Raw genomic sequence first — 15102 nt, 5'->3', positions numbered from 1 at the left:
AGAAGAAATGAGTAAGACTATAGTATCCTGAACTTTTTTATATTTAAATGTGTGGACGTAATTTTAAGATGCTCATTTTACAAAAGAATCTAACTCTAAATTGAACCATTCCCTCTCCACAATACAAGAGTTAATGAGATACAGACGGTACTGCAAACATCTTTCCTTCACGATGTTGCTGCCATCTGCTAGCAGTGTTGAATTTCAGTTACGATTCTCTTCCATTGTACAGTAATCTGCTTACTATAAAGAGTCAGTGCTTGGGTGCCTATCTGTTCAGTTTGCAGTTTTCAAATAAAGTTCCCACACGATGTGGGATGTAAATGACAATTATGTTGTACATACATACAACTTTATCAGTCCAGCCACTTTTCATAAAAAGTTGTAAAATGTTATTGGGTACGTGATACAATTCTTTCAGACAAATAACTTACTATATTTAACAGATCGATAAAGCATGCAGCAAAGCACATACTCTTTGTATAACCAAGTTCTATAAGTTAAGAAGAAGTGCAATCTTGCAGAGAAAGAATTTTCATGGAAAATGAAAATGAATATAAAAAAAAAACAGTTGTTAAAGCCTTAAATGCACATTTTACAATTGACAGAAAAGTGTGCAACGTGCTTACTTAGACCACATCTACGCAAAAGAACTCAGAAAAATATGATTAGCATTAATAGGACACAATCTGGTTTAGTGTCTCCATGTTGCATGCGTGGATACGCTTCATGGAACCGCATGGAAATCAAAGAATGACAAGTGTGTTGAAAGGCAAACAAACAGTTGACGAAGAAAGGAATGCAGAAGATACAAGCTGAGCTGAAGAAGGAATTAGGTATCATTATGGATGAACCAAGCAAGATGTCCAATGACAGAAATACAGAAAGAATTTTCCAGAACTCCGAGATAGTGGTGGATATAAAGGGAATAGGTAGGTAGACCTCTCCTCAAGAAATGTGCCATGATCCTATAGGCACTATCTTATGGACTGGGCCTAGTATAATTTGAGATGTGGATCAACAACAAAATTGAACTGTACCTCTAGCTCTATCCTTCAGTTCACAAGATACTTGTCCGCGACCCAGTGCTTATTTCAGCTGCCTTTCTAGCAACAGAACAAATGTCAAAAGATGATCAACAGGTTAGGAACAACCACATGAAGCATTGTTTGAACACCATGCTCGGAACAGCTCTTTGAGAAGAAAAAAATGTACGTAATGCTTCAACTCCTCCGATCCAGTAATCTCCACACTCCGGCCCATAGAGAAAGGTGCTTCAAAATGATGTATTAGATTTCCTCAAATGCACTCTCCAGTCGCTGGCTGATGTTGAAACAGATTCAGATTGAAATTGTAAATCCATTGAACAATGCATACGATGTGGTTTACTGTATTGTGAGCACAATTGGCATTAAGATCACATAATATTGTCCAATATTCTATTCTTTACTTAAAAGATGGAACATATGAAAAAAATCTGCATCCAGAGGTCTCCGACCAAAAAAAGGAATTTTGACTACGTTTTTCATGCATCTGGACTACTGGTGTAGTTCACATGCTCTAGTTTTCTCAAGTAAATGTCTAAATATGCTGTTACTTTTACAAATCAACTCCCAATGCAGACACCTAGTAACATAAGGGCAACCTATTTATGTTTTTCCAAGGAACATAAACATTTTTTATTTGATTGGTAAAATATCAGCATGGATAAATATTGTATTTGCAATTCTATCTGTTATCAGCAAAAATTTCATAACTGTACACATGTACTGAATTGTCAAACACAGGAAATGTCAATTTTTTAAATGTTAAAGTACTATTACATAAAAGATAGAACAACTGTACCTGAGTTCATTCTGGTAAAGTGTAAGACAGCCATACAAGAAGCAGAGGACCCCAACTATGGAAGCAGGAATCAACATCTGTATGTAGAACCCAAGCCAAGCAAAGTAGAGGCCAGTCTTTACACCAAAGTACTCTTTTATGTGATCCAGGGGCTGGTACTTCAGGAACTTCCTGACAGAAGCCCATTCATGGAACAGGAGATAACGCTTACTACCTGGGTGAACAGTGTCGCCCTGAGGAGGAAAGAAGCAGTGCTACAACTACACTACCATTAGCAAAACAGCAATTAGCAAAATAATACCGAAGGGGCAAACTTTTGTTTGGTATGTGATGTTCCCTTCATATAGGATTACATCACAAGAAACTGCCCTAGAGGAGAATGAGGAGAGTAACGAAATAACTACAAGTACTCTTATCAGGACAAATATAAACACTATTATTGACCAGTTTACCTGCAGTGAGAAATTACCCTTGGTTTATTTCTGCTCCCACCTTCTAGTTCTTTCCAGACAATTCCACCTTCTCCAGCATCTGTCAGGACCTACAGCTTCTGGTGCAGTTACACTTTGTTACTTAGTAACTTCATTATCAGCCTGACAATGATTTCTTCTTATTTTTCTTTGCATATTGTTGGCCATTCAGACATTATTGTTCATTTCATCATATTTTATTAATAAAAAAAGAATTACAGCAATAAAATAATTTAAAGCACGTACTAGAATTCAAAGAGTTAAATAAAATAATTCTCTATTCTCAGAATTAATGGCTCGATTTTGGTGGAATTTGAAGTACTGGACACATAATTTTAAATAATTTTGTTTGTTTAATATTAGGACTAAGAAGCTAATTAACTTAAAATGTTAACTAAAGCTTCACAATACATCCTAAGCACCAAACATTGGGTCAAATCATGCAGCCATTCAACCCACCAGCTTCGATTTTAATTAAATTTGTTAAATTTGTTCTCCATGTGTTCATTTGGAAAACCTCACATTGTAATCTTGCACTCATTTCGTGACTGTTCATTCAGTCCAAGACATTGCAGAGTTAGTAATAGTAATGTTTGTCTAGGTACACATACAGAAAACATCTTTGTATAAATATACATAAAACAAAGACAGCAGCACTTCTTCCTTCCTTCAAGTCCCTGCCATACTTGCCACGACACTGTTGTTCCTTCCTTCCTTCCTTCCATCCTCCTCCCCACTATCTTCCCCTCCTTCCTTACCAGCCAGGACAATGATAATGTGAAATTGGCAGACTTCGTAAGGTGTTAAGATTTTCCCATTGTGAGCTGCTGTTTTATGGGGGTGGGGGGGGGAAGTAGGATTCAAGTGTGGGAGATAGTTCATATGTAGCAATCACATTTATAACAACAAATCCTACAAATCCACACACAGTAAAGATTATAAAACTAGCTGCATGATTGAAATGAAATTTCAATTTTCACTGCATGGGCATGACACTAAGCTACATTATATTATATCCTAAGTACATGATAATGTGAAGCGAATGAATCCAGTTTCTGACAAATATTTTTAGAGAAGTATTTTTTTTTACTGCACAAGTATAATACTGAATAAAATTTTTATCATGTTAGGACATGCTGTGTTGGGGTCTGTAACCACATAGCATTTAAAATAAAAGAATCTGTCTTCTTTATTTCACCAGATCAAGAGTTTCTATGCATTTAAAATATTTTTTTTGAAGACCAGGAGAAAAATTGTTTGATATTGCAACTGACAAAAACCAACCATCATACTACTTTACAAAAATAACTCAGTGGCTACAATACGTACATCATGTAGTGGATATGCTGCAGCATATACTTCATCATTTATCAGTCTTTGAATTCCAAAATCAAAATCTCTTGATGTATTCACAGAGAAGCGTTTCCTATCTAAAATAAAATTCACTATGTTTGATCGTACAGATTGAGTAAAGAAATCTGGTGACCCAACATCAAATCTGCAAAAGAAAAACAATGACAATTAATACAAAAAGATCATAATTCAAATACACTAGATTGAAACAGAATAAGTGCATTTTAAATTACAAAATATCAGTTCCATTATTAGAATTTTAGAAAGATAGAACTACACTATAGTAAATGAGGTTTTCTATTCATGTTTAGAGAAAATAAATATGGGCTAGCAAATTAATATAATAAAAAGAAGTGCTCAATTATCCTTGAAACGGGTTGTTTTATGATGCTCTATTAATTTCAAAATTACAAGTTCCTGAGTAAATGTTGACAATGTCCACCGAATTTGCATAACAGAACATTATAAAAACCAGTTTTGTGGATAAGTGAGTCTTTCTAAATACCTGATGTCTCTTTTGCAAGACTAAAAAACTATCAGTGTTATCTGGTGCTCTTTATATTGTTTTGTTTTGTGACTAGTTTATCTGTACTGTTACTTCATTTCATCTTTTTATAGAACCTGCTAACTTTATGTTGTGATGACAAAGGTAAGTCATAAGTAGTATTTCGCATAACTGTAAATGTTACAGAATATTTGTTATTCAACAGTCAAATGTTTAATTTAATTAATCACACATCACAGTGTGGAGGTAGAGGTTCCACATATTTACAATGTTGGCCGTTGTGGAGGTGATGCTAACAGCACAATGCTCCTCCATCCAACTTTACACTCCCCCCCCCCCCTTCAAGTACACATTTCTTCAGAGGCTGGGTGATGCCCAGAATGGTTTTCATGCAGGGGCATGTTCGGAAAAATTCTCACCTGAGATTATCTAACCCTAGGAATCAAACCTGGGTCTCCTACATGGAGATGCCCTACTGACTGGTCTACTGTGGCTTCAGTACATAAAGCCAATAACAATACTGAAAACAAAACCTTAATAAGAAACCTGGAAATCTATGGCGGGTCTCTATGTCACTGGTGCACATCAGTGTACTGTAAACAACATTACAAAATGTATGCGAGTGGAATTGAGTGCACAGTGGAAAAAGAGGATCAATGACCACTTAAGGGAGCTTTCAGACCAAAGCAACTGAGGTGACAAGTGACATGAGCTGTCACCGGGGAAAAAAAAAAACACCTACACATGCATGACCAACAGATTGAGGCAACATGATGCAAGCAAGCTATTGAGAAAAAGAACCCAGTCTGAGTGATAAATTCAGCTTGTTATGTCAGTTCAATATGAAAGGTTGCATTTACTTCTGAAGGTTGGTTTTTCCAAGTGACACATGTCGCTCGTTACCTATTGCATATTGCTTCAGCTGAAAGCTCCGTTAGGGATAAATAAAATTCTGTACCTGGACTAAGTAAACTAATAGAGATGTGGGAGGAGGAGGGAGGGAGGGAGAGCGAGAGAGCGAGAGCGAGAGAGAATGAATCTATACACTTCATTGACAAGGTCATCAAGTTGTATGTCAGCCTGACCTTTATGGCCATCAGTATGATTATTTTCCCTCTGTCATTCCTGAAGAAGGATCCAGAAACGTTCTGAAATGTTGGAAGAAGGATCTGGAATTCAACCAGTTGTAAGAACACCTTTCTCATGGACATGCACCATTACATACTTACAGGTACTCTTTATCCCTGCTGTAGATGGCTGTTAACTTGTGATCTAATGGTTGGAACACTGTGTAGTCTACATGGATGTACTGCAGTGCTCGGTGGAAAAGAGATTTTACTTCCTTCACTATGTCAAATTCTCTTGCTCCAACTTTGTTAAATCCAGGCACCTGAAATATATCAATGTTACTTGTCACTAAAATGCAAAAAAATGGTAAAGCCTGTTTAAGTAAAATAATAATAATTGTTATTGTTATTTTGGAGAAAGAAAGTACTGCTTGAAGTAAATCTAATTTGCATGTTAAAATCAAAGCTTCCATCATATGTAGCATGCATTACAAATCATTAACTCATCTTACAGAATTTTTATGTGTACACATGAAATGACCAACATTCAACTTATGCAAATTTTATGTTTTAGTTTACCATACTTTTCCTTCCTAATCATGCCACAATTCCACAGTCCATGCGACATACTCTGCCATGTAATGGCATTCTTGCAAAGTTCCGCGACAGAATAATCAGTAATACTACAGAATGTTTCAAAACCTAACTTTGATCGCTGAAAACATGAAAATCAGAAAAGATATTCACGTGACATTTTCTTGCCTTATGAAGTTTCATCTATTGAGATTTTAAATACATTTCATCTGTAGTTCTTCCATGCAGGTCTCAGATTCGAAAACTGGGTAATGTACAGATGTATCATTGTGTTTGTTTCATATATTTAATCAGTTTATCAGTCTTATTGTTGGGATTAAGAGGTAGAAAAGAAAAAGCTTCCCCCTGGACATTGCAAGATGCTGTGAAGCCATATGAGAGGGGGATGTGATCAACACCATATTCTGGCTACCTTTAACCCACCCCCCAATCAAAGGTACCCATCAGAGGCTGGCTGAACCACAAAGGGACATTGTTGGAAAAATTGCTATTTGAGATCACGCACCCTGTGAATTGAACCTGGCTCTCCCATGTGGCAAGAAAATTGGAGCAAAATAAATCTGGGAACGTAAAATCGGGGTTCCACTGTAGCAACAGGCTTGTTTTCAGAATGAGGCAGGAGCAGTTAGTACAAAAACCTGGAAATCTTGGAAACAGATTGTGAATGAGAGAGAAAGAAATTCATGCAAACATATATAACCTACCTACAAAAGTTTAATTTCCAAAGAAAATCCTTTCCATATCATTAAAGAGGCCATCACATCACAAGCCAACTGCAGACAGGAAGAATAGAAAATAGAAATGCAACTAAAAGGCAAGCACTATACATCTACTTATCACACTATTCTTTTCACAAAATAAACCAAATTTGTATTGAAAACTTAGACTATTTAACCACCTTCGGAGCCAAGAGAGAACAGAAATAAAAGAATGAAATTTACTATCCATTCAGAAAAAAAACAAAAAAAAATAATGCATAGTATATGCACTGGTATTTTAGCATTATGCGAAAAACACAACAGTAAACTTAATTCTGAACATGCACTTTTGGTGATCACACATGATACACAAAATAGAATCTTCAGCTCCCACATGAGAAAAAGGAAGATTTTCAATCAACTTTTGACTAGTCTATTAAGCCTAAGTTCAGTTACTTCGAAACATTAAAATCACATGTACAGGGTGTCCACAAAGTCATACAACCGAGACTTTGAACGTACATAAGTTACGTACAACAAGCGATAGACATATGATCTCACACTGGGTATTAACTTTGTCTATGTGGATATCTTTGAAACATGAAACAAAAAAAAAACTCATGCTCTACATGTAGTGGTAATGTTGTTGCCTTGTAAAACAGGGATCTCGGGTTCGATGCCTGGTGGAGGCACAGTGGTTTGGATCCCACTTTAAGCTGTAGGTCCAGTCCTGATTAGCCTTTCTGTGCATACAGTGGACTTAAAACCAAACTCAAACAAGTACTGGGACAAGTTGCTTGACCATCCGTACAACTCACATCTTCTTTGGTGAGTGACTTTACACACATTTCTCGGTTCCAGTAGAATAGGGTAGTAGAATGAATACCTTGCACTCGCTAATGATGATAATGTGCAAAAACACAGTCAATAAAATTAAGTAAATGTATCTTCTACAATGACCATAAGCCTCCAAATTAAAACAGGTATATGAATGTATTTTTTAATACTTTATTTCACCTTTGTCAAACTGTTTTACTTATTTACTTTTCTAATGTGTTTTTCAATGACACTCATGTCCTTTACACATATCCATCATCCAGTTTACTCTACTAGTTGAGTTATCAGTAGAGTCCATGAACAAGTGAAAAAAATAAATAATAACAAATATTTAAAATCATCTTGTTTCAGTCAAATGTGTTTTTCTAGCTGCATCTAGCTGCCAAATGCAATGGCTGTTTCATTGGGTGAAAAAGAAGCAGCTAGGAAAAGACATGAGTACTTGGTGTCTGTATTTTCCTGGGGAGAGTATTTACTTTACTATACTTGCTCCAATTACTTACATATTTACTTAACCAATGTAACCAGCCTTTAAGTTTGTAAACCAAATCAATAAACATTTCACTGTCCATTAATCACTCAAACAAGGCAAGAAGCAACACTACACTTCTCAAAAAATACAAAATGATTTGGCTCTATTCTGTGATTGGTGAAACATAGCCATGTACACCAGAGTAGCTTGGGATCGCCCACACTTATTTCCATCATTTTATTTGTTCTGCCATTTTTGGCCACGTATGCCAGTGTAGAAGTTCAGTTAAAACCAAAACCAATGTGACCCTAACCTTAGGAAAAATTGCAGAATTTTAGATGAAAGAAACTTACTCCAGATACCACAACAAATAAGCCAATAACTTACTTCTTTCATAGGCATCCTCAACTTCAAGATCTCTGTGTACCTCCGTAAAACCTCGGCAGTGGCGTGGATCTTGATGAAGGTAAGTTTGACACCCTCGGTACACACTTCTTGCTCCAGTTCCAGACCTTCCTCTTCCAAGTTCGCTTCAAAGATCTTCCTTCTCTCTTTGGCCACGTCACTGTCTGAGGGTGGGTGGGAGCCATTCCACACAAGGACAAAGTCAATCACCCTCTTGCCATCTTGGAAATACAATGACTGTTGTTTCTGTAAAGAATGGATTTTTAATAACAAATTAGGGAGAGAAAGAATTAATTGACAGTCAACTGATGAATAGAAAACCATGTGGTCTCCTGAAACTACTTTTGCTTTTGTTATACCACACTTGTGAAACACAAACTAACAAATAAATACATCATGTGCATTAGTAAAAATGCACATCATTTTACTGATTTATCATTTCTGCCAATAATAATTTAACTTTGTTCCTTATACAAGTTTATCATAGTTCTTCTATGACTAAACTGATGGAAGTGGCAAAGGAAACCTGCCTCACCTGGCAAAGCAAACTTCTTCACAGTGAACTTTGAACATAAAGCACTTCATTCAGCTCCACTGAAACCTGCTGAGTTTTACAGATATATGGACAATATTTATCTTGCCACATGGCAATGCTATCTTCCAATTATTTCAGAACCATCTGAACAACAAGCACCCAAGTACCAAATTAACAATGGACACAGAGACTAACTGTAGCCTTCTATTCCTGGATATCCTGTATTAATTTTGTTCAAAATGAAATGTTGTATGGCTTAATTGTAACCCTATGGAAATAATAAATAATAATAATAATAAAACATAAACTGGATGAAACATTAGTGCAGAGCATATACACAAAACTGATGCAGTGATCAACAATACTTCATACCTTGTTTAACCAGGTGTCCATCAGCAACACACATCACCTTAAAGATGAAAACAGTTTTCAGGAAGAATACACACACAGAAGGCATCAACAAAACACTAGTCATTCATAACAGGACCAACAAACCTGGACGCTTCTAGGAATCCGGATACCTAACGAATCCTGTGAACTACAGACAATTAATACGATAAGAAGAGGACCATCATTCCACATACTGGTAACCTGTCTGATACCATCAGCCATATTCTTTTAAAGCACATGATCAACAATATTCACAAACAGTCACTGAAAATCAAAATCTGGCTATGAAATCAAAATAACAAATTAGGATAGAAGACACCCAAGGTTTACTGCATCATGTGCTTCTGCGGTAAAGCCTACATCTGACAAACTGGGAGGAAAATCACAACATTGCAAAGAACATGCCAGCTACATCAAATGTTCTCATTTGTTTTGCTGTTATCATCATATATATTAAAGTTGAGAAATGCTTGAAGAAATACATGTAGAACCCTAAGGTTTGTTCATGGTTCGTCAGTATGGCACCTGCACTTCTGGGTCAAGCATGACCAGTGAATCAAATTATACCTGCTTGGAACTGGCCCTGAAATGTGTGGCTCAAAATATATGAAAGTGAGGAAGTAAGCCAGAAGCTACAAGTTGTAATCAAATTAAATTTGTTCAAGCTCATTAACACATTTACTTATGAAGGTACAGTTATGGACACTTCTGCAATGTAATGACAACACTGATTTTCATGTGGTGACAAAGCAGGGCTGTAAGCATGGTGGATAAGTTCTTCCACCTTTTTGTTACCAACACAACCGTACCACTTTTCACTACATGCAGTGAAGTGCCATGAAGATTAATCACACCAGATGAAAGTTAGTTTCCAAGGCTTTATGTAGGTTGTCGAGGCTGTGTTTACATGGTTGGGCATTGTTTTTTTCTAAAATCTTGTAAACATGTATTTTGTGATGGATTGCAATTGGCTAATACTCTCTTGATGTTTAAAATTGAATTATCACTGTGCTACACAAGGTGTCTTATCAAACTGAACAGCATGTGATCTCACTTCAAGAATATTAGTTCACTTTACATATGAAGAAGGAAACCATTTCATAAATCATTTCATAATTTCCTGCTGCTTTATCTGTCAATAATAATCATCCACCCTTTTATTTGAACTCATCTTATCATTTTCTTTGACACCATTCCACAAGAACATACGAGTTGATACACCAATTGAGACCAATAATTGTGCTGAAATTCATATCAATTCCTGATAACATCAAAATTAACACTACATTAATGTAGAAATATACACTTGTACAAAATAGTTGTGTTGAGTTTACTGTACGCTATAAATACTATCAAAATATTAGCATATTGCAAGTTGATTGGTTGCAGATTTATTATTTATCAGCTAATGAGGATATTTTATAGCACAACCAATTAACGTTTGAATATAATTTCATTACACACAATGCCATCTTTGTAGCTTTCGTAGTATCCTAAAAAAGCCAAATCGAGATTAACTAATGTTTTAATTTGTTTAAATTATTATCTTATCACTATTTCACTCAAAAATGCAATTCAACTTTTATTTTGCAGGAATAGGTCAATATAATTTAAATTATTACTCTAATTTTTTTCTTACTCCTACAGACAGACAGATAGATAGATGAATGCACAGGTTGATAAAAAATACTAAATATTCCATTATGCTGGAACCTGATGTTCTTTTCAGTCCATATCTTATTTTTATACATGTAGTAGTTTCTCAGAAAGCAATAGATGCTGAATGTCGACATGAACAGACATGGATCATTCAAAAAAAAATTTGTAGAAATAAGATGATATTTCATGTTTAAGTCTTTATGTTCAGTTAGGCTAATTGGAACTGGGCCTACAGTTTAAAGTAGGATCTGAAACAATGTGCATTGTACCTCCACTGGAGATCAAACCTGTAACCTCTTGATTAAAAGGTACGTTACTGCTAAAACACTGGGCCAGAACTCAGTTATCTATTCAGAGTTACATATGGGATAATCCAATTATTACAATAGGGGTTAATAAATTTATAAATATATTTTTTTTACTCAAATTTTGCTTTTTGCATTAACTCAGAGGAAAATGGGGTGGCATAGAGATGTTTGTTGAAATTTTGTTTACCCAGACTGTGATAATGCATTGGCCAGTATTCAAACTGATACTTCCACATACAGATACCACTGATACATTCTTCTGGTTATGAATCAGCTTAACCCTTACCTTTCCTCCCCTACCACTTAACATCCTTATGTTACAGATGATGATGGTGCATAATTTACCTGGTTCACTTCACTATGATATACCTTAAACACATGATGCAGATTTAAACTTTGCAAACAAGAGAATAAAAACATGACTTCACCCCTTCACTAAAAGCAATAATCAGGATTCTGAATTGTGTCACCTGGTTTTCACTATCTATATTGATTCTTGAAGTGAAGAAATATTCTCTCTTATCAATTATCAATTCTTATCACCAGCTGAGGAATAGTATATTTACCTTCTTTCTTATCCATCTCTATATACACACTTCTTGCTGATAACTAGGAGGAAGAAACCAGAGCAATGTAGACTCAGTTTTGTTTACAATATAATAAGATTATCTTATCATGAACTCAGGAATTTTATTTATTTATTTTTTTGAAGTGTGGCATGAGCTAAACTGAACAAGCCTCACAACTCCAATAAACATGGATAGGATACTCTTAATGATATTCCAACCTATGCTGTTGCATAGCAATCAAGCGATCTGGGATCAACTCCTTGTGATGGCATTTTTCAATACAGCAGAAGTCACTTTAGACAGTTCAGTTCTGATTAGCTTATCCTAGCATGTATGGGTTCAAAAACAATTTTGCCAGCCTCTATGGCAGAGTAGTTAGTGCAGGATACCGTAAAACCAGAAGTCCTAGTTCTGAATCACAGGTAGGGCAGTATTTCATCATTTATTTCATACACTCACCATTCACTGCAATTAACCGACACACACAGCAAAAGAAATGCTTGTTCTATGGCAGGGGTTCCCAAACTTTTTCATTTCGTGGTGCCCTTAGTGTTTCAAGATCTTTCTGTGGTGCCACAGTCAGAATGTAGGCCTATCCAACACTTGCAATGCTGAGTTAGTGTGGTTAGGTTGCTTGGCTTATGTTTTTTAAAAAAAACACATATTTCCAATTCAGAAACATTTTATGTGTAAAAAGTACGAAATAAGCATATATTTAGAACAATAATACCATTGACTAACAAGTAAGTGTCATTTCAGTCATATAGGATCATTTCACAGTGCCCCTGTGAGCCAGCCATGATTAGGAACCACTGTTTTGTGGTATTTATTTCAACCCTTACCAAGTAAATAAGATTAATTGTGGAAAAATCCAAAATAAAAAAGGAAAAGGTTAATAAACCTGTAATAACTGTTTCAAATAGTTCATCTACAGTGAAAAATGCACCTCAAAGCATTTATATACACAAAACAAAACCCAAACTATGCATTATTAAATATATGTTAGCTACGAGGGCTATTTGGAAATCAACCTCCGGGAGGCATGGAATAAAACAGATATAAAGGCAACTAAAATTTATTATGCACAAAAGATGCACACATACATGTGCTATTTTTCAACATAAATGTCACCTGAATTCAGGCACTTCTCATAGCGTGGCATCATCTTTTGTATGCCCTCGTTGAAGAAGGTTGCCGCCAGGAAACTCAGCCACTCCCGAACCCTGTCCATCATCTCCTCATTGCTGTCAAATCTCTGTGACCCCAACCACATTTTCATCTTTGGGAACAAATGAAAGTCACTGGGTGTGAGGTCCGAGCTGTAGGGAGGGTGGTCAAACACCTCCCATCGAAATTTCTGAACAAGACTTGTGTGAGTGCAGCTGTGTGTGGGTGTGTATTATTGTGAACCAAAACAATCCCCGAGGACAACATGCCTTGCTTCTTGTTCTGAATCGCCTGTCGAAGTTTTTTAAGAGTTTCACTGTACACTGCTGCAGTGATGGTCTTACCAGGCTCCATAAGTCTATCAGCAAGGACCCCTGTCGGTCGCAAAACACTGTTGCCATAAGCTTCTTCTTGGACAACATTGGTCGCACCTTTTTGGGTTTGTTTGGAACGTTTGTATCCATCCATTGTTTCGACTGTTCTTTGGTTTCAACGTTTTCAAAGTGGACCCATGTTTCATCACCTGTCATGATCTTGGACAGAAAAGAGTCACCATTGTTTCCTATAGCATTCCAGAAACTGCAATGTCAACCACATGCATTGCTTTTTGTGGTCCTCTGTGAGGTTCTTGGGTACCACCTTGCACAAAACTTGTGATAACCCAACTTTACAGTCACAATCTCGTAAAGTGTAGTTCGCCTGACTTCAGGAAATTCAGAAGACAAGTCCGATATCGTGATGCAGCAGTGCTCGCGAATCACTCTGTCCACACGATGCACAATGTCACGATAAACTGTCTTCCCTGGCCGCCTTCATTGTGCACATTGGTTCGTCCCTCTCGAAACTACCAGCACCATTCCCTCACACAACCTTCACTCATGAACTCTCCGTACACGGCACTCATTCTGCGATTGATTTCACCTGCGCTGTGTCCTTCAGTCTGAAGAAAGCAGATTACACCGTGAACCTCACATTTGGCAGGAGCAGCGATTACAACAGCAATCGCTCTCTGCTTGCTGCACACCAAGTGCTGAATGCAGTAACTGACCACTTGGGGTGATGTGAATCAACACGTGACCGCTTACTTCTGCGTATGTGCTGGGACGTTGTAGTAACCCATGCACTCGTACCAGCAAAACAGAGATTGATTTCCGAATAGCCTACGTATTTAGCAAGACTTACCTCAGGCATTTTCAAATTCCTGGTTTCTTCATTAACTCTTCCTTTGTCAGCATCAAGATCTTCTGCACTATGGTACAAACTAATTTTGGATAAATTTATGTATTCATCTGGGGCTTCTTTAGAATTAGGCATCCTGAAAGACATGGAAACATTCCTTGAGATAAGTATTTTACAATATTTTTTAGAAGTAATAATTGCTTCAAACTTAAATAATCTCAACAACGAATTTTTGTCAATTTATTGGTGTACCATACATTATCTACATCAAATTTAACAAGAACATGCATGGTAAAAAGGAGAGTGCAAATGCTTATTGTGTAATTAGGACTAACTATTGTATAGCTGTCTGCAAAGTCAGGCCTGAAACAAATAAAATAATAAAAAATGTTCTTGGCTAATGGATTGAGGAATTAGATCCATAGAAGTTAAGAATAACTGGGAACGTACAAAAAACAATGTGTAAACTAGATTTAAAAATGCAACAGGCTTGAACTGAAATAAACACAAGTAATATGTTATGGCACGGAAGATATTTTAACAAATTGAAACTGTGAAAATGGCCCTTCCCCAAGGATAGAACCTGAAATCTTGCCTTTTGAGCCCCACCTTGTTGTTTACACCTGAAAGGATATCCTCTCAATAAAGCATTATTGATATAACTGGCTTTATTTGGTCAGATTTCCTTCTGAGTAATCATTTTTACAAAGTTGCACAAGAGGGCAAGGAAGTCACTGAAGAATGATGAAAATAAGTGTTCAAGAAGTTTGAAGTTGAATAACCACAAAGTAATATAAAATGAGAGGGCTATATTAGGCACTAAATCAAGTATAATTTTTGTGGTGACAATTCTCCAATATTTGACGTATTCACTTTAAAAAAATGTTTGTTAGAAAATTGGTGTTTAGAAGCAGTTTTCAGAATTCCTGGAGTGTGGAAACGAAATGCCTAGGTATCCACTTCCAGACGGTGGAAGATGTCCAATGCAGTAAGAGACCTGGAGAAAAAACATTTAAATTCTCTACCATCAATGCAATACTACTGTGTTG

The 15102-nt window shown here is 36.4% G+C and overlaps 1 protein-coding gene across 4 annotated transcripts in view; it reads right to left on the bottom strand.

The window, feature by feature from the left end:
* LOC145986604 (anoctamin-1-like) overlaps nucleotides 1-15102 on the bottom strand; it is a 103173-nt gene that overhangs the window by 61141 nt on the left and 26930 nt on the right. For all 4 annotated transcript variants that reach the window (XR_014441597.1, XM_083120804.1, XM_083120805.1 and 1 more), the window contains exons 2-6: nucleotides 14057-14189; nucleotides 8229-8492; nucleotides 5403-5563; nucleotides 3645-3813; nucleotides 1846-2078 (exon numbers count right to left, since the gene is read on the bottom strand). Coding sequence is in view for 3 of the 4 variants with exons in the window: in XM_083120803.1 (XP_082976929.1) it covers nucleotides 1846-2078; nucleotides 3645-3813; nucleotides 5403-5563; nucleotides 8229-8492; nucleotides 14057-14189 (960 nt within the window). In the remaining variant the exon portion in view is untranslated. The remainder of the gene's footprint in view (nucleotides 1-1845; nucleotides 2079-3644; nucleotides 3814-5402; nucleotides 5564-8228; nucleotides 8493-14056; nucleotides 14190-15102) is intronic.

This window comes from Lepisma saccharinum, chromosome 4 (genome assembly GCF_977018435.1).
Source record: "Lepisma saccharinum chromosome 4, izLepSacc3.1, whole genome shotgun sequence".
Taxonomy (NCBI): Eukaryota; Metazoa; Arthropoda; class Insecta; order Zygentoma; family Lepismatidae; genus Lepisma; species Lepisma saccharinum.
This window is presented reverse-complemented; position numbering and strand designations above follow the sequence as displayed.